Source organism: Eptatretus burgeri, chromosome 1, assembly GCF_056783735.1.
Source record: "Eptatretus burgeri isolate ZD-2024b chromosome 1, Ebu_testis_v1, whole genome shotgun sequence".
Taxonomy (NCBI): Eukaryota; Metazoa; Chordata; class Myxini; order Myxiniformes; family Myxinidae; genus Eptatretus; species Eptatretus burgeri.
Window position 1 is genome coordinate 82180408 of NC_140961.1, and position 21115 is coordinate 82201522.

Consider the following 21115-nt stretch of genomic DNA (forward strand, 5'->3'; position numbering starts at 1 on the left):
AAAACCTCAAAATAGACTGAAACCAATATTCATGGGGAATTTACAATATCCTAATTAAAGTGCAGGTATAAACAAACACACAATGGAAGCAATATGCACACTGAAAACCATATTATTGACGCCTTCATCAAAATACTGGGAAAAACTTCAAGATTTTTCTTGAGTTGAAAATGTTTCCAAAGCAAGTCAGTCTTTATAACTTTGGAGAAGAAGAGTGTTGGAGAAGGGAAACATGGGGAAAGAACAGGCAATGGGGAACCAGTGAGGTAAGTGGCCAACATGGCAAGAACTGCAAAGATAATTCTGAATGTCGATTAGAACATCACAACAAATTTGGGAGTTGGATATACCTAAAAGATGAAGGGTGCAATTAGCATAGTAACAAACCTGCCAAGTCTTAAAATTGTTAATTTTGGAGCAAGATCCATTTTCAAAAGGCCCTTTAGAAGGTATGCAAGTGTGAAGGTCATCCAGTGCATGAGCGACTGTTAATACTGCCAAGTATACTGTATAAGTCAGTTTTGGACGAGATACATCAGTAAACTGCATTTCCGCTTCATCCAAACTCTTCTGACAGGGACAGTCTTTTTCAGAATAGTCATTCATAACCCAGCAACAGTTACAATGGCTTTTCCAAAATTCATTCAAGAACCCCTTCAGTGAATGGTCATTCAAGTTAATAGATCTTTCTTTCTCGTGTTCCTGGAAAATGTGAATTACCGGATAAAGACAGTACTTACATCAATTCATTCTCTCAGAATTGAAAACAAAAAAATTAATTCTCTCAGAATTGCTAACTTTGTAAGATTTTTGTCATTTTGCAACTTATTGACTTTTTAAGCAATTAAATTCTTCACAATTTAAACCACATCAAAATGCTTCAAATGAAATATAAATGCAACACGTAATGTTTCTACATCCACAAAAGTTCCATGAAACCTTCATCCATGTTTTTCCTCAATATTCTTAGAAATGCTTAAATTGAACAAAGGTGATCAAAAGGTTCTGCCAACGAGATACTCAGACCTAACAAGTCTAAAATATTCATATATATATATATATATATATATATATATATATATTTTTTTTTTTTCTAAGTGTATAAAATTCTTCATAAATTTGTGATGTGGGAGGAATGATGGGAAGATCTTGAAATAAATGAGTGGTAGCTGAAGCAATAAAGAAAGAGGTGAAGATGGAGTAGAGAGGCTACAAGGGCCATGACAGTGCAATGTGAAGCAGACCTGGCCCATGCTGGACTGCTGATATGATGTCGGCATAGCACGCTTGTAAAGTGTAGACATGCAGCTTCATACGGATCTCACCACATGGAGCCGAATGTGAGAGAGGCACATGTTTGTATTAACAAGCTGTGTGGCCTGAAGGACGCCGCGAGGTTACCATCTTGGTTGGGACGATAAGCGGTACCACATGCTCACCGAACATTCTGGGGCAGATTACGTCATTTTGAAAGTCCAATTTTACCAAAGAATACCTACGTAGAATGAGGCTAATGTTGAAAACATACCTCTCCCTAAGAATCAAAATCAAAGCCATAAACCAGCTTGCAGTGCCAGTGTTTCAATACAGCTGTGGAATATTAAATTGGCTACAATTGGAAATTTGAAAACGAGATATCAAAACAAAGAAACTTCTCACTATCAACAAAATGTTCTTTAAAAACCAGAGCATCTTGAGAATGTACCTGCCAGGAAAAGAAGCAGGTGGTGGCCTGATGGAACTCAATCAAGTTCACAGAGCAACAACTGTAAGATTAGCAGAGTACGTGAAAAGTTGAACAAACTACAGAATACAATTTGTATACCAGCATGAAGACAACAAAACAAAAAATGGTATCCCTCCTAAAGCTTCCAAAAAAGGTGTGAAAAGAAGATGTCAAACAGAACAGAAACTGTAACAAATACAGCCCCTTCAATTCAAAAAAAGATAAAAGAAAAATATATTAAGGTAAAATATCAAGAGATATATAGCGACAATGGGAGAAAAACAAAAGAGCAGAAATATTCAAAAAAGAGTTGGACAAATTGCATATAGACAAATAAGGTTCACTGGAATGGCTAAGAAGAGGTCACTCAATTGGGAAAGAGAACGAATCATTATAAATGCCCAAGACCAAGGACACTGCACGAACAGCTTTATAAAGATGGTGGGACTGAGCTAATCAGGCAAGTGTAGATTTTGCAATGTAGAAACAGAAATCATGAGTCAACTATCTCAATGTAAAAAAAAATGGCTGAACAGCTGTACACACGAAGGAACAAGAGTTTGTGGATTAATCCACTGGCACATCTGCAAAAATTAAATATCCCAGTCCCAGAAAACTCATGGAAACGCGAACAAAAAGTAATCATTGAAAACGAGGCGATAATGCTCACGTATGACCTCATGCTCCCATCAAGCATGAACATAGAAAAAGCACTGACCAGACAGAATACTAATATACAAAAAAGGAAATGAAGGCATTGCTGATTGAGGTTTCAGTACCCAGTGATAATATTGTCGAAACAACCGTTATTGTAAACCTGAGGCGGTCAATTGGGGTGGGGTGGACCCATAAATCAAGAAAATGACCAAATATCAATGTCTCAAGAATGAAGTCAAAAGATCTTGGGAGCTGAAAGAGTGCCAAAATTGAACCAGTGATAATTGGAGCAATGGGAATGATAGACTAAAACCTTACAAATATCTTACAAACCATCACTGGGAGTATTACCACAAATTAACTACAGCTGCAAGCTGTCCAAGGCTCAGTGCCGATCCTAAAAAAGAGCCGTCAGAACAAAGCTCTGAGAACAACAAAACCTCATAATTTAGTCCTTGAATTGAGGGCCTTCACTGAAAACACTTCAATTCCTGCATCACTACAGGTTTGGAGCATACAAGAGCATGATTCGTCATTGTTGGTTTTGGTTATTGTGGCCGAAGTTTTCATCATTGTCAAAATAATCGTTGGTGGTGCTCGTCACGGTCATAGTCATTGAAGTTGTCAGTATCAGAGTCGTTTTTAGTGGTGTTCTTCATTATCAAAGTTGTTAATGTTGGTCGTCATCGAGGTCATCGGTGAAGAGAGTCATGTATGAGTTGAGTCAAAGCTAGTGCAGAAGCAGAGTGCCTGGTGTTTTGGTCTGTATGTCAATGCATGCCATGAGTTGTATATTTTGCTAACATTTCCAGACTGAGACTGGCCAGAATTGCTGCTGTGAGGGAATTACAATTTCCCAAGTGTATACATCACCTCTACCCTGGCATTTTAAAGTGACCCCCTAAGACTTGGTGGTTTTGCTTCCAAAAGTTGATTCAGACTAATTTGCCAGTGACATCCTTCATGCCCTTGTGCTGTATGTCTGTCTTATTGCCTCGCTTTTCCACCTGAGGATAATTTAAAAGAAAATATTGATAAGTAATGTTACTTGGTCATTCTGTCAGGTTTTTGTGGCCTTTGATTTAATTTGTGATTACTTGCGATTGTGATTTCTCATTGTAAGAAACTTACCGTTGGCATTTCTTATTGCATTGAAAAATGTGGGTGAAACTTCCTGACTTGGATGAATGTGTGCAGAAATTAAATAAATATTCTGTCAGAGTTTGTCTCGCAACCAGACATAGAACTCAGATACCAATGGCATCCCAGCTTGCCTTCCATGCTCCCACATTCACCAATCTATGTTTGGTTGGTGGACACATGACTTTTGTCATGACATCATTTTTCGCTCACCTGGACTTCAGGTCAGGCCAGATTAGATTTCTGGCTTGCTATTGTCAAAACAGGCCAGGTTATATCTGTGACTTGTTCCAGGTACCACTTAAACCTGCACTGACCTGTTGAATGGTTGGGTTGTCAGCAACAGAATCGTCTCCTCCACCAGGTTTCCTGGTGAGGAGGGTGTATGGATATGGACACCCAGCAGGATTAAAAACAAAACCTATCAAATGGTGCAGTTGCTTCTTGTGAGCCAACAGCCATCCATATCTAGTGACTAACTGTGTCTGCGGATGTCCTCCTGCAGTTGGGTCACTTTATTAGGAGGTTGGTGGCAGGATTTGCACTCCAGCCACCATAAAACCCTTCACTTTGCAAAATACAAGAAAAACACCAAGAAAACTGAAAACCCACTCTGTGTGAGTACCTCCTGTGCAGCTGCCTTTCACAGGGCTTGGTATGCCCTTCACAGGGCAGCTCTCCGGATGACGGGATTGGGGCAAGGCCTTCGTGACCCCCACTCTTTGATGATAGGAGGAAAAACACAGGGTAACCTTCCTGGGTCAGATTATGGTAATGTGTGTCAGGGTGGTGCTGAGGTGTCATCCACCAGAAGGCAGTCTCCTTGGGTTAGCCTGGGCCCCTTAGGGTGGAAGCCTGAAATGTCCTTTTCTAAGAGAGGATGATCACCTCTCTCTCTCTCTCTCTGTTGTCATCTGAGCTCAAGCATTTGACCATCGGTATTACAGCACTCTCTGAGGTTCAGAGACCGGATAGTGGCGAAATCATTGTGGGTGGTTACACCTACCATTGGTCTGGTCACTCTGGTGGTTACTATGCTAAAGGAGTTGCTGTAGCTGTCCAATAAGCTGACTCCAATGACAATTGAGGTAACACTGGTCAATGAGCGCATTATGAGACGAAGGATTTGTCACTCCTTGGGTGTCATTTTCCTGGTCTCGGTATATGCTCCGAGTGAGGCGAGTGATCTTACCATGAAAGACACATTCTGTGCTATTCTCAAGTCTGTGGTTGATCATTGCCCCAGGAGAGAAACTCTTCTCATCTTGGGGGATTTCAATGCATTGAATGGAACTGATAGGGATGGTTATGAGATGTTTTCGGCCCCATGGGTTTGGAACTGTGAACCAGAATAGCACTATGTTCCTTGACTTTGCAAGAAGCATGGACTTAGAGTGGCTGGTTCATGGTTTCAGCACACACAGGCTCATTGCTGGACTTGGTATGCCAACGCTGGTGGTGTGGCAAAGGAGATTGACCATGGGCTCGTTGCCAGTCATTGGATGATGATCCAGAACTGCAGGGTCTACAAGAGTGTTCAGTTCCTTAATACCAACCACAGGCTTGTGGTAGCAACACTGAAGTTGCAGTATAAATCTGGGAGAATGGTGCCATCCCAGCCTAGGCTGAATGGTAGAAAGCTCAATGATGAGAGGGTAGATGAGGAGTGGGGATGCCTATCAGGCTGAGTGGGGATGTGGGGAGTCTGGGTGCTTTGGGGAATCCTGAAGAGTTGTGGAGTGCCTTCAAGATCACCATCCTCGATCCTGCTGGTGGATGTCTTGGAACTCACCAAAGAACGAAGAAGAATGTTGTCTCTTAAGGGACAATGGATACCATTGACCAGAGGCGTAGTGCCAGGCTTAATGACAGAGCTGAGCTGTTCAGGAATTTAAAGCATAAAACTGTACATTTGTTGAGGGTGGACAAGGAGGCCTCTGTTTGAGTAATCTGTGAGGGGGTAGAGCATCACTTGTGGTCAAGTGATTATCATTCTTCTTACAGAGGAATTCACGCATTGCGTTCCTCCAAGCCCATTCCTTGGTGTACTGCATTTAGAGCAGAGAGTGGTGGGCTCTTCACAGAGGAGTCAAAAGTGATGGCCCGCTGGGCTGGTTACTTTGAGTGGCTTCAACAGGCTGATCCATCAGCTGTTGAGTTGGATGTCAGGGGTGTTACTCTCGCCATCAACTCCAATCAACTGTGAGCCACCTTTGTTTGTGGAAACACAGGCTGTGGTGAACCGTTTGAAATGGGGTAAAGTTCATGGAATCTGTGGTGTCCATGCTGAACTTCTCAAGGCTGGTGGAGATGCTGTACTCATGTCGTTGCATGCATTTCTGTGCTCTACCTGTAACACAGGCATCATCCCAACTGACTGGAAGAGGGCCTTGTTTTCCCTCTCTGGAAAGGGAAGGGTGATTGCCAGGACTGCAACAACTACTGAGAGCTGATGCTGCTCTCAGCTGATGTTACTGGAGGTTGTGAGGGGTTTCTTCTGGCCCCACATTCTTCAGCACTTGTATGGACTGAATTCAGGGGAGAATGTTGGAGAAATCAAGCTGCAGTGCATCGTTTGGGAATGTCAAGATCTGTGATCTTGATTCCCCAGCTGACGCAATCATCTTTGCAGAGTCTCTGGATATCCTTTTTGGGGCCCTCGAGGTGCTGAATGAGTCGGAGCCAATGGAATTACCAGTTTCGCGGGTCAAAACGAAGATCCAGGCTTTCAATGACATCTTGGATGCTGCTTTCTTGACAGTACCTGTTTCTTGTGAGGATGTTGAGGTCACGGAGATATTCCCTTGCCTTGGCACTGACATTCATGTCTCTGCAGGCTGTGAGACAGAGATCAATAGACCTCTTGATCGGGCCTGAGGAGTCATGGATTCATTGGATCATGGAGTGTGGCACTGTCAGTACCTGTGCAGGAGGACAAAAGTCCGAGTCTTTAGGTCCTTCATTCGTACAGTGTTGCTCTACGGATTTGAGACTTGGACTCTTTCCTGGGATCTGAGTCAGAGACTTAATTCCTTTGGTACCAGGTCTCTTCTGAGAATCCTTGGCTATCACTGGTTGGACTTTGTGTCCAATGAGTGGTTGCTTTGAGAGACCCAAATAAGATTTGTTACCTGCATTGTGTGTGAGCGTCAGCCTTCGGCTGTATGGACATGTGGCTTGTTTTCATAATGCTGATCCTGCTCATCAGATTCTCTCAGCGAATCAGCCTCATGAGTGGAAGAGGCCAATGGGCTGATCACAAGCCTCGTGGTTGCAGCAGGTTGATCAGAATCTCAACGAGACGGGGATCAGGCATGCATCTGCCTGGGGGATGGCTAGAAGAAGGCCCCTGGAGTACCGACGGAAAGTGGATGCAGCGAAGTGCTGCGCCGGCACATGCTCAAATACCTGACCTGATCTGGACTTTAGTCAGGTGAGCTTATGTGATAGAGCAGTGTTCGTAGCTGAGTGGGTGAGTTCGTGAATCAGTCACTCAGTCAGTCAGTCTGTAAACACTTCAGTCATTATCGCATGAACCAAACACACGATTTCAGTGAAACTTGGCCACAAGCTTCATTTCTAATGCGGAACGAATGTGTATTGACCACATCAAAATATGTGCTCATTAATGGGGTCTATGGGTATTTTTTTGACCTTCCTCCTAAAAAACAATAGTTGTTTACTCTCTTCTCCGAAACTACACACGATTTCGATGAAACTCGTGTCCGGGGTGTGGGGAGGGGGGGATTTCACACCTCAAAATATGTATTTGCTCTCTTTTCCGAAACTACACACACGATTTTGATGAAACTTTAACATAACATTCATCACCCTTATCAACTGTATCAAAATCTGCACTCATCAAAGAGATCTATGGGGTGGGGTCCGACCCCCCCCCCCCACAAAAAGTTATTTTCTTTCTTCTCCTAAACTACACACAATTTCAATGAAACGACCACAACCTTCATCTCCTTTGATATACCAAAGTTTGTTCACGGCTTAAAAACATAATCAGGTTCTAAGTGGGTCTGCAGGGAATCAGTTGAGTGACTCTTGCTCCTTATCCAGGTGAGCTTCAAGATGCACAGTCTTATTTTTATACAATATCTTGGACAGTCTTCTGTTTTTAATTCAGTTTCACCATGATATATATTCACAATATGGGACAAACTTCTGTTAATATTAATTCATTTGAGGGAAAATTAACAGCATGCATCACCTTCATGAAATTTCCCTTACAATGCTGGATTTCAATGAAAGCTTGAAAATTATCCGAGGTGATTACACACAACGATTACACACAAGGATGATGATGATGTTGACATCAGATAACCACACCAAGCCCCCCTCTGCCCTCCCTTACCACAAGCTAAACCTCGAACACTCTCCTCATTGCCCAGAAGTGAAAATCCATGGAAATATTCGATCAATTTCTTCTGCAACTCAATGCTTATTTAGGACATTGATTGAAACAAAATAGTTTTGAAATGCAAACAAATTAGTACCTTACCAAGAATGTTTCATTTTTGCCACGACGTCTATCAAGATGCTTTTTTGTACAGAATGATTGTGAACGTAGTCCTTCAAGAAATCCTTTTAAACCAGGTATTAATCCAGAGCCACGTTCAATTCCAATTGTGCCATCGTAAAGTTGTGCGTAACGTGTGTTTCTCATATATGGTGAACTAATCCAAGTGGCACTTCCAACCCATGCTTTTTCACTAAGATTATTTGCTAAAAATAACTCAGCAAGAGGAATAAAATCCTTCCCATGAACAAATAAGATAGCTACTTTTGGGCGTTCTCTTTTTAATGTCTCAGCTGCACAAAGAGATGAATGAATCAATGTTTAAAATTGAGAAGGCATTTCACAAAACAATTTTCAAACAAGGATGATTCACATACTGTATAAAGGACGATCAACATAACAGTAGAAGGAAAGAAATTCTGTTGGTTATTATTATTATTAAGTAAAAATTTTTAAGTCATTTTGGTGTTATGACTAATGACAATGACAGAACTTACTTTTTTCCTTGCAATATCAGTTGACAAACTTCATGTTTTTTCTGTTTCTTCTCTGTTCTTGATCCTTCTGCTCTCTCAACTTTCTGACCCTACTCAGATCCCCTAGGATGCCTGCATTATTTCTGTAACTCCTTCCAGGTTAAACTACAAAACTCTGACTTTCTGCCAACCACCATTCCTTTGTTCCCCATTTTCGTTTTACAAGAAATGATTTTCTGAGTCTATTGAATAGCAGCCTTCCCTTCAGGGCTTCAAACAAGTGGTGTACCACCATCTTATGTCATCCGCCATCACTTTTCTGCAGGAAATTTGTAGAGTTGGCACACTGAAGGATTTTGGTGGATAGTTTGAGGAAAAAGATATAACTTTTGTGGGATTTTTCGGTGGGTGGAGGATTTGTTGAACGGAATTGGTTGCATTTGTGTGGTGGATCTGTGAGGGCATGGATGATGGTGTGGGTGAGGTGGGGGGTGGCATTAGAGTGTGAAACGTGCAGGTGGTTGTATGTGTGCAGGTACCATTGGCGGTGGGGTTGGCGGTGTGGCAGTGGCATCTGCGGAAGGCAGTGGGGTGCGGCAGGTGAGGTCAGTGGTCTAGATAATGGGGTGGTGGGCAGCAGTCTTGGTGTGGCAGATACAGGTTGGGATGCAGATGATTGTGGGCAAGCTGTGTGTGCAGTTGGGGGTGAGCCACATTTAGTGGGGTGGCTGAACAAAATTATCATTACATGGTGGATAAAAGCATTAAATTTGGCATGAAGTTTTCTTGGGTCCGATTGAGTAAATTCAGCTGAGGAGCCTGCTTATATTTTAGCCATATTCCTGTGGTGCAGGAAAACCCAAGTTGGCCACCAATTTTGGATATTTTCCTGAGAATTATGAAGCTGCAGGCCATAAATGATTTAGTTTTGGGTCTGTACCCCATTTGTGGGAACAGAGGTTATGATGCATCAGCCAAATAAAAAATAAAAAAAATTCTCCCATCTTGAAACTCTATATATATATATATATATATATATATATATATATATATATATATATATATATATATATATATATATATATATATATATATATATATATATATATAAAATGTTTAAGGCTTTAGTCACGGACTAAATAGTCCTCATCGAGGCCAAGCCTTAAATAATAGAACTGCGTTGATCTAAAAGTAAGGAAAAAGAGAATAGTCTAAGTTTTTGAGGAAGTAAAAAATCTGCTTTTTGAAATGGGGAAGGTCATAAGTGTTTGGGAAGATGTGAGAAGGTAAAGAGTTCCAGAGTTTGGCAGTAGAGGGGAAGAAACAAACATCGTAACGGCCCACCCTTGAGTTGCCAATGGCCACACAATAATCATGTGATGTCGTGGCTTGTTGAGTATTCCTTGGTTTCGCTAATGGTGGAGGTACACAAGCAGCAAGTTCTTGTGAGCAGAAACCAAAGTAATATATGTAGAAAAGAAAAAGAGAGCCTACTATGCAGCATAATTTGAGTGGTCGAGTTTTGAGGTCACATTGGTGGAGTTGACAAGTCAAATAACTTTGGATTCAATTCTGTCCAGTAAATATGTGGAGCTGGAACTTTCCCATATGTGAGAGCAGTACTTCATACAAGCACAAATCAGTCCTTTTCATAGTGTTGGAGTAACATTACATACTGTTGGAGTAACTTTACATACTGTTGGAGTTACTTTACATACTGTTGGAGTAACTTTACATACTGTTGGAGTTACTTTACATACTGTTGGAGTAACTGTTCGGTGGAGAAGAATCATCGACATCTGAACATGACTCCTAATTTCTTCGAGGCAGACTTAGCTATTTGTGTCATGTGTGGATTTCAGGATAAATTTGAAGTTAGGGTAATACCGAGTAGGTTCATTGTATCACATGGTGTAATTGTAGAGCTTTCAAAGGAGATTGGAGAGTTGAGAGGAATTTTAGAGAGAGAGATGAGAAGAAATTGAGTTTTCGAAGCATCAAACTTAACTTGATTACATTTGGCCTACTGGAACATCTTGTCCAAATCCGAATTCAAAGAGGTGGCCGTGATGAAACGATATGTAGATCGAGTGAGGGAATATGGGGGCAGATAGGAAATACATGGAGGAATGTAATATTGAGTCATCACTCATCAGCATACGAGTGCATTTGGTTATTTGTGGAAGAAAGAAGGTCATTGATATAAAGAAGGAAGAGTGTCGGAGACAGAACCGAACCCTGAGGTACACCACTGTTGATAAGGAAGGGGGAGATGTTGAACCATCAACAATAACGGAGATAGAGCGGTCGGAGAGAAAGCTCGATATGAGAGAGCAGAGTGAAGGAGGAAAGCCGAAAGAGGAAAGTTTGGATACCAGACCCCGATGCCAAACTCTTTCAAAGGCTTTTGAGATACAACAAAGGATTCCTCAGAGTCTCTCAAAGAAGACGCCCAGACATTCATCATGTGAGAAAGGATATCACCTGTAGATCTTGCTTGTGAAAGCCATATTGGTGGTCAGATAGAAGACTGTGAGATTCAAGATGCTTGAGAAAATGGGAATTGAGAAGACATTCAAAGACTTTGGAAACAGTAGAAGTCAGAGCAATGGGACGTTAGTTGGGTTTGAATGATCACCCTTCATTAAAATAGGCTGTACTAACATGTTTCCCTAAAAAAGGCATGTTTCCAGGTAAGAGAAGAAGTTTGGGTATTGAAGCAAAAACGAGCAATCACGGGTGCAAGTTCTGAAGCACATTCCTTCAAGACACAGGGAGGAATGCCATCTTGCCCACAGGCCTTGCAAATGTCCAGAGAGGGGAACAATTTTTTGACTGCATGAAGATAGATTATAGGGAGAGACATAGGATTGGTGAGGGGAGCATTAGAGGGATATGGAATGTTAGAGTCATCCAGTGTGAAGTTCGAGGAGAAATGAGAACCAAAAATAGTTGCTTTATCGGTTGGAGAGACAGTGGTGCTGTCATTGTAATGGAAAAGCAAAGAAAACGTAAAGCGACATAAGTTGTTGAAGATACTTTTTGCTAAGGACCAGAAAGATCTATTAGTGGAAGAATATGAGAGGTTGTCACATTTCTTTTAAATAAAGGAATGCTTTGCCTCATGAATAACATGTTTTCAATGATTTGTGGTGGACATGAAAGCTGAATTTGTGTTTGAGGAAGAAGAGTTTTTCGATGTCCGATATGCGGCATCCCTTGCACGAATGGCTGCAGAGCAGGAATTATTGAACCAAGAATTGATGAGAGATAGATTTGAAACAAAAGGGGATATATGCCTCCATTCCTGCATCAATAACCTCAGCTATACGCTCAGCAGATATAGAGGCATCGCCCGAGGAGAGGCAGTAGTCTTTCCAGGCAAAGTCAGAAAAGAAGTTTCGTAAACAAGTGGTCAGTATTATTGAAATGCCCATACTGGTGTTTCGGCGGAGCAGTCGGATGAGAAGAAGTGGTGGTAAGTAAAGTGATGCTCACAAGATTGTGGTCAGAAGAACCAATTAGAGGTGAAATTGTGTCGTCATGCAGCAACGGATTGGAAGTGAAGAATAAATCCAAAGTATAGGTAGTGTGGTCTTGTCGATCTGAGATATGGGTAGGGTAGGTGATAATTTGTTCCAAATCATAAAGACTGGAAAATGTAAGAGCTTCAACTCCCCCAACATCCATGTGGGAAGATTTCAGCCACTCCCTGTGGTGTACATTGAAGTCTCCGAGGTAGAGAAATTCTGCTTGAGGTTGTTCAGAAGTCATGGCCTCATAGCAAGAGTTAAGACAGTGAAATAAAGCTATAAAGTTTGTGGAATTGGGAGAGGAATAAGTGAAACAGAGAAAGATAGTGATGGTTGAGAGACAAATCTTAAGCGAGATGACATCAAAGTTTAGATATTCCAGGTCCACAAGGTGTACACAGCAGGTGTGTTGATGTTGCAGTAGACACAGACTCCTCCTTTGAAGCAGAATCTTGAGTGTAGATTGTCATTCGAAATGTTATAAGAATTAACAAGAAATCATTTGGATAATTCTGTCTCTTAGAGCAGCAAATTATTAGGAGAGTAGCTTACTAGCAGATGTTCAACAGAGAAAAGATTTGAAGAAAGACCACAGATGTTGGTGAAATGAATTGAAAAAGAGTCACGTTGGTTCAAAAGGCAAGGATCTTTGGAGGCACTGATACTACTACGGCCTGAGCTCCCTTTCTCTTTGGCAGCAGAGACAGGGAGGTCACCGGAGATTTCTTCGCATCCCATAATGCTAGGAACGAGAAGCCATTAACTTTTCAGACTTTATCATATTTAATTGGAGGCTGTCTGAGGGAAATGAGAGGAAGGAAAAATAAAAGAGAGAATGTGAAGTGAGGAGTGAAAATGAGTGAGTAAGAAAAATGGATGATGAAAAGAGTGTGATGTTTGTTTGCAGGAAAGAGAGATTGAAGCTCACCCAGTAGCTATATTTTGAGTGAGACAGAAAGCTCTGATTTCGCAGCTCACCAGCAATCCTGACACGGAGAGTGTAACATGGTTCCGCACACCGCTTTAATGCTCCTAAGTCAAAATGGTATTACTACCCTAAGTGGTTGCTGTCTACAACCTACGACCTAAAAAAACAGTCTAACTGGAAGGATGTTATTTTGGACACACCATCTCCTTACTGGATGGCTTTTGGCTCTCTGAAGGAGCTCATCCACCCTTTGGCAGGTATTGTTGTTAGTCATGCAGGGTGTCACAGTCACCCTCCCCACTGGCAAGCCAGTGAGCATAGTCGGTTTAGTCGCCGACTGCCTGACGATGAGGCAGGTAGCACTGGGTTACATGTTACCAGTGGCAGTCAAGAAAGCTGACTTGCCTGACTGAAGATTGCCTGCCATATATGGCAGGTCCAAACACGTTGTTATGTTTGGGAGCTTGCACATATAAATGGCCCTATGAATACACTTGGCGATATACTGGAAGGTTCTGGCTGGACTGCCGCCATCACAGAGATGGAAGCGGCAACGTCTGGCCAAGCAGATTCATTTTTGAAGGTGGTGCATTTAACTAAGACCAAGCATGGTCATTAAGTTACACTTTTGAAACTATCTCCAGAAAAAGGCTTTTCTGATTACTGAAGAACCTAATGATCCTGAAAGTGTAGCTGCATGGAAAAATAGCTGCATGGAGGAATGGTATGGAGAATGAGAATCCCACATTTATGCACTGGACCCAGATAATGAGGTATGAATGAGACGCTTGTACTCCATTCATCAGGGCTCATCTGGAGAAGAATTTTTACCTTCTATGTTGAAGTTCTTGAGGAACTAACACATCTCGTCTTTGCCCAGGACCATGTTAACTACTCACAATAGATGCCAGTTCACATCAGAGAATAGAAATCCTTACCCAAGTAAATCAATGACAGGTTTCAAAAGCAGTTCCACTGGGATGTTCCTAAGACTTGCAACGATTTTTCTATCATCCCAATCGACCAAGCCCATGAGCAGGAGAATAACATCGTAAAAGGTTCAGATAGTTGCATTGGATTGACAGATAATAATACTGCTTTCAGATGTTGTATGGACTCATGGCCATAGCTGTCCTGGCTTCTCAAACGGGAATATCTTCCTTATGAGGATCCTGAGAACCACAACACCTTGAAACATCATGATAAGGGTCGATTAACACAGAAAATGTTTCAGATATAGGTTGACAGCCTTTCAAAGACCTTTGCAAGCATGGGAAACCTCTTCTCGCATGACTTTCCAGGGCTAGTAACTCTTGGCAGTTGAAAACGTATGCACGAATCATTCGTTGATGCACTATGCAACCTTGATAATATTGTCAAGAAGCAATACCAGGACTATGTAAAAAAAAAAAACTGTCCATGAATCGATCAAATAAGTTATCTTTCTCTGTTTAAGAATCCCCAATCAAAGGTAAATTTTAAGCAAGGGAAGAAGATCAAAGAGCTTGGAGATAATGTTGAACTCTTTGGCTAGCTGCATATCTCGATACAGAACTGGGATGGAGATCGAGAGGATTTTTTTTCCCATGAGATACAATCATATCCACCTTAGCTTTCAGACTTTGGAAAGCTTAATTTACCATAAACAATTTTTCAATTACTGCAGTCTGTCAAGCATAACGGGCAACTGGAGGCACCTGTGACTATTTCGGAGTTGAGCAAGGGCTTTTAGTGGAAATCCAAAGAGGATTGGGGCATGTGAAGAAACAGATAGATAAGCTTATATATGATAAAGCTCTGGGGTCAGATAACATGCATCCAAGAGGATTGAGGATGTGGCAGAGCAGATAAGCATTTTCACAGTTCAATGGAGTCGATACAGGTATCAAAGTATTGGACAGTATCAAATATAACACCAATTTTAAGAAAGGATCCACAGAATAATTTGGGAATTGTAGACCACAAAGTTTGACAAATTGTGGGGAAGGTTATTTTGAAATATCATCCTATATATAGTTTTTGCCCCTATCTCTCAATGGTGAAGAATCACGTTAAAAATTAAAAAAAATTCTCGTAACCGCATCTGGAATCGGATCTTCACGAAAATCGAAGCAATTTGTCGTTGTCACACGCCCAATGTGTCCACCAAGTTTCGTCCAAATCCGTCCACAACTTTTTGAGATATCGTGTTATATATAGTTTTATCTCGATCTCTCAATGGAAAAGAATCACTCAAAAAAATTATCGGATCCGGATTCGGATCATCACTAAAATTAAACCAATTAATCCTGATCAAACACCCAACGTTTCTACCAAATTTCATCCGAATTCGTCCACAACGTTTTGAGATATCATGCTATATATCATTTTAGCACAATCTCTCAATGGTAAAGATTCACTTAAAAATTTTGTATCCGGATTCAGATCTGGATCTTCGCCAAAATCTCATCAATTAATCTGTGTCACAGACCCACCCTGCCCACCAAATTTCGTCCGAGTCCATCTCTAACTTTTTGAGATATCCTGCGCACAAAAAAACAGACAATCAAACAGACAGACCGGGGTGAAAACATAACCTCCTTTCGCCTTCTGTGACAGAGGTAATAAAAGAGGTGGTTTACAGTTGACAAATAGAGTAAACTTATTCCTAGCTAGAGCTCATGCAAACACATTCCTCATCTCCCTTGTGCTTTTCACATTGCCCTGAAAATCATTCTCTCCTCACTCCACAGGACACTTGGGCAGCTCGACAGAGGCACGATATCAATCACTTCCATGCCAAACTTACTGATGTATAATGTGAACGATGCACCAAACACGTACTCTGTGTAAAGCATCGATGGCACAGCCTGGATTTAAAAAAATACGTTTACATTCGAAGTGTGCAAGAGGCAGAAAACAGCATGCGCAGGCAACATTAGGAGCTTTAAGAACCCGAGGCAGTGAAAAATGTGAATAGGTTGGCTTCAGTTTCAAGCTCTTTCTAACCACTGACTGACTCACACACTGACTCCTTGACTGATATTATAGATCGGAACCTTCTCTGGGTGATGTAGGAAGCTGAAATTTTGCGTGCCGATGGATATGGAAGCCAGACCACCAGAACAATTCACAGAATGGTAGGATAACATCCATAAATGAAAACATAAATAAATGAATAAAAATAAATGAAAAAACAATAGATGAAAAAAATGCAGGTGTTTGACCCAAGACAATGGGGAAGCAAGGTTCGTATGCTTACACAATGTGTAAGCACACCCTGCTAGTGTAAATATATATATATATATATATATATATATATATATATATATATATATATATATATATATATATATATATATATATACACATATATATATATAGTCCAAAAACAGCAAAAAAAATAATTCAGATGTTGTCTCCACAAGCCTTAAATTATTCCACTATGATTCAATAAGCGCATAAAAAAATTTAAGTTGATCGTATGTGATTTCGAGGTCGCACCATATGATGACTTTTAGTTACATGAGTTGGTTAAAGTAGGGTATGGTCAGTTGACAATTACGGGTCCTTCTGGGTGTCCGAGGTTGAAATGGAGTGCATTTTCGAACTCTATGGGGTCGATTTATTCTAAGAAATGACTGCACCGACGTTGAATTCACTAATATTTTGAAAATATGACCAAAAACAAGATTTATCATTACTGGAGTTGAGTAACTTATCCTACTCATTTCGATATTTTCTCATCGAAAATTAATTTGTTGTCAGTCGAAACATTTCTTCGAGTAAATCGATCCCACTGAGTTCGAAAATGCAGTCCATTTTCACCTCGGAAGTTCAGAAGTGTACGGATTCACATCTCACCATACCCTAATTTTTCAATCAATGGAATTACAAACTATTAGAATATTTCGTCTCATTTACCAAATATCACGATCATCTCTGCCTCTATTGCTGTCTCCACTCGCGCCTGAACTTATTTCTAGCCGGCCCAATATCCAGTGTTTTAGATTCAATGATTCACGAAAAATATGTGAGTTATTTATTTAGTTTTATTATATTAAATTATGGTAAGGTGAGATGCGAATCTGTACACTTCTGGACTTCCGAGGTGAAAATGGACTGCATTTTCGAACTCAGTGGGTCGATTTACTCTAAGAAATGTTTAGACAGACGACAAATTAATTATAGATTAGAAAATATCGAAATGCGTAGAATTAGTTACTCAACTCCAGCAATGATAAATCTTGTTTTAGGTCATATTTTCGAAATGGTAGTGAATTCAATGTTGGTGCAGTAATTTCTTAGAGTAAATCCACCCCATAGAGTTTTAAAATGTACTCCATTTCCACCGTGGACATCCAGAAGTACCCGAAATCGTACCCGACCATACCCTAATTTAACCAACTCATGAAATTAAAAGTTGTCATATGGAGCGACCTCTAAATCACCTACGATCAAGCTAAAAAAATTTATGCCTGTTATTGGATCATATTAGAATAATTTTTAGCTTGTGGAGCAACATTCTATTTTTTTCGAATTTTTTGGATCACCCTAAGATATATATATATATGTATATATATATATATATATATATATATATATATATATATATATATATATATATATATATATATCTTCTTCTTCTTTTGGCTGCTCCCGTTAGGGGTCGCCACAGCAGATCATCCGTATGATCCGCATTGTGATTTGGCACATGTTTTACGCTGGATGCCCTTCCTGATGCAACCCTGGTCGCCTCTTACGACACAGGGATAAGGTACACCTATTTTAACCGGGGTATACACCGGCCCAGTATATTGGTACTCATTTCGCCGACCTCGGAAGGATGACAGGCTGAGTCAACCCCCTGGTGTATTAATTCAGTGGTCCAACGGGGCTTGAACTCAGGACCTCTTGGATCCCAAGCCGCTGCCCTAACCACTGCGCCAACACCAGGCTATATATATATATATATATATATATATATATATATATATAAATATATATATATATATATATATATATATATATATATATATATATATACATATATATATATATATATATACATATATATATATATATATATATATATATATATATATACATATATACATATATATATATATATACATATATATATATATATATATATACATATATATATATATATATATATATACATATATATATATATATATATATATATATATATATACATATATATATATACATATACACACACACAAAACTGTGCTCTATTCTTGAGGTGCCTCGATTGCCACTGCCACCCTACTCACTAACCTGGTCTTTCCACACAGCTTAAAATCCAACCAAAATATTAGTACTTAGAAAATCAACTTAACTTTTACATACAACATTTCACTTTTAGCATTAAAAAAAATACTCCCCAATTCCTCCCCCCCCACCCCCCCACACTTTCCCACTTCTGCGAGTGTGGGGAGCTGACACGATTTTAGTCTGTATGGCTGAGCCAATATCTGACAAATTTTGCATATTTTTTTTTACTCAAAGGGAATGGGTATTACTATTATCCTAAAATATGCGAAATTACAGTTTACCAACACTTTGAAGTGTGTCTTTCTGGTAGTTTTGTTGCAAAAGTGACTGATAAGCAATGTAAACACTCAACGTTTCTGCTTCCGAGACAAACAAGGCCAACAGATTTCTACAATAATCATCATCCACTGCCAAAGTCCCCACATATATCCAATGAAAAGTATCCATTAAGTGAGCCATGGCAGCTGCCTGGTAAACGTCATTTGGTACAGTTCGTAAGAAGAAAGGATACTGCCTTTTGTCACTCAAACAGTCGCAAGTAGATCCATAGCTTATCTGCATGAAAATAAAACATTGAAAAGTGTTAATCTTTAAATGACTCAATAAACTTTGAGATTCCATTGATGTGTTGCATTGCATGAGCAACAAAAAGTCGACTGTAATGGACATCAAAAATGGCAATTTTACCAGCGGGACAGAAAAGAGTTCCAAGAGACCGGTCAAAAATCTCGAAAGTTCTGTCGTCAATGGCCCAACAACAACTCGTGGTGTATGAAACTCAAAAGATTCTGAACCAGAATAGATTGTGTTTTCTAAAAAATTCAAGGATTGCTCAGCAATCTTGACAATCTGAAAACATGAATCATGAATCAAATACCCTAATGTGATATTGGGAATGAGTAAGTTATTTTTGTTTATCTCTTCAATTGCGAATACCATGGTCAAGGCCCAACGTAATGCTTGTGGTTCGAAACTGCAAATTAAGTATGTATATATATATATGATTAATAATAACGGCAATTTAACTTTAAAATATTTTTTTTCATTTTACATCGACAATTTCCCAGCTGCATAATTTTTGACAATGAAATGCAACACAGGCAATTATTAAGCAAGATGGCATAGTGAATTGTAAAGATAAAATATTTGGTTATAAGAAAACACAGCAAAACTCACGTAACACAAACTTTTGCTGAGGGTCGATTTTTCAGAAACGTGCGATCTTTCACAACATTGCTGTGGATGGGGAAAAAACCTGCGATAATTAAATCACCAGGTGATGAAATGCTGCTCGATGCACTCGCAATGCATTGTATGTTGTCATGCAATGAAAGATGACCGACACAAATCACCAGGGCGAGGCAATCGATCCACATTTTTGGGTTATCGTTGGACTTATTTGTTATTTGCTGTTTTGTTATGAAACAAATCCATATTTATTGCACAATCATGCAAAACCTGTGAGGAAATGCTATATATTTTCTTTCTAATTGCTCACTTTCATTTTGATTGAAACAGCAATGCTTGTTAATTGCTGACTCGAAAGGTCAAAAAAAACATCTGGGAAAATAGATTATAAAACTAAAATTCGCTTTCCTTCTGAGAGTAATAATTTCCCCTCGTTTCAATTGATTATATTATTTAACGCTCAATGCAAAATGACGTTTTTCGCCTGAACACAATCAAAATTAATAATTATAATATTTTTGTAAATGAATCAAATTTAAACACTGGCATAAATGCAAAATGGCTGAGTTAATTTCACTTTGAAACTCAAAATGTTTACATTTTGTATTCTTATTCACAGTAAATAAAAATAGAAAGAAAGAGAAGTCTTCATAAAGATGAGAATTAATTTTTCACTGCGATTTTATTTTGCTCTACTTTCCGATCAATAGATCTCAAAAGAAGAATCAGTGATATAAGTATTTTAGAGTGAGCAAATGGATGGGAAAGTAAATTAAACAGATGAGTGACTTGGATCGATATTCACAGTTGCGGAGGAAATAGGGGTTCGAAGCCACCTTCAAAGGGCTCAAAGCCACCTGCTCGGAGGGCTCCAGAGCTCTGGGAATGCTCCCAGACACATACCTTTTGAGATGAATATAGGCGTATTGAGGTAATAGAGGTCTGACTTGAACCACCAAGATTTCCATTTAGATGTTGGTATTTACCTTAGTATACCCATTTTAGATGGCTACCATGGAAGAGCATAGCACAGCAGCAATGGAAGAGCATAGCACAGCAGCAGCAAGGGAAGACCTTCAATGGCCAAAGAGTGAAGACTTCAACTGCCAGAGAGGTGCCTTTAGCGAAGCGCAACAGCCAACCAAGTGGCGAGACCTGCCCCTCGGGGTATACAGGATCAGGGAGATGAAAACTATTGAGACATGTATTGGGCCTTGCATGATTCTAGTTCTTGAGAACCAGGAGATGGGGCACGCCTGAGTGTGGATGCCCCAACGTCTACGAGAGGAGCTGCTAAGGGCTCCACAGCCTAACTTTATCAAAAATGAAGGGCTAGTACACAGCAAAAAAAATGAAAGTCGCTGGTACTACAGCTTTTAGCTCTTGTAGCTTCACAAAAAGCAAAGCAAAAAGTAGTATCTGCTGCAGTTGAATGTGTACCATCTGTACCTTGTTGTACCAAAAGGGGTTCTGGTTGTAAGATCACCTGCTGCCTTTTTTGCTTTGTTGCTTTGCTTTAGTGAAGCAAAAATGTAGTATCCGGCACAGTTGAATGTGCATCAGATGTACTAAAAGGGGTTCTGGCTCTGAGAACCATCCCCTACCTTCTATAGAGAGGTGATACAAAGATACTATGTCTAAGCCAACGCTGCATCAAAA

At 40.0% G+C, this 21115-nt stretch overlaps 1 protein-coding gene and 1 long non-coding RNA gene across 2 annotated transcripts in view; both read right to left on the minus strand.

Moving 5' to 3' along the window:
• Positions 1-678, minus strand: part of LOC147034844 (extracellular calcium-sensing receptor-like) — a 47870-nt gene extending 47192 nt beyond the window's left edge. The window contains exon 1 of the mRNA XM_085890615.1: positions 388-678. Coding sequence (XP_085746741.1) covers positions 388-606 — 219 coding nt within the window. The 5' untranslated portion in view covers positions 607-678. The remainder of the gene's footprint in view (positions 1-387) is intronic.
• Positions 679-8042: 7364 nt separating this feature from the next.
• LOC147034845 (uncharacterized) lies at positions 8043-19701 on the minus strand. Its single transcript, XR_015060687.1, has 4 exons — positions 19445-19701; positions 18956-19241; positions 18550-18823; positions 8043-8344 (listed from the first exon to the last, which is right to left on the minus strand). It is a non-coding gene; the product is annotated as an uncharacterized LOC147034845 (long non-coding RNA).
• Positions 19702-21115: the final 1414 nt, after the last annotated feature.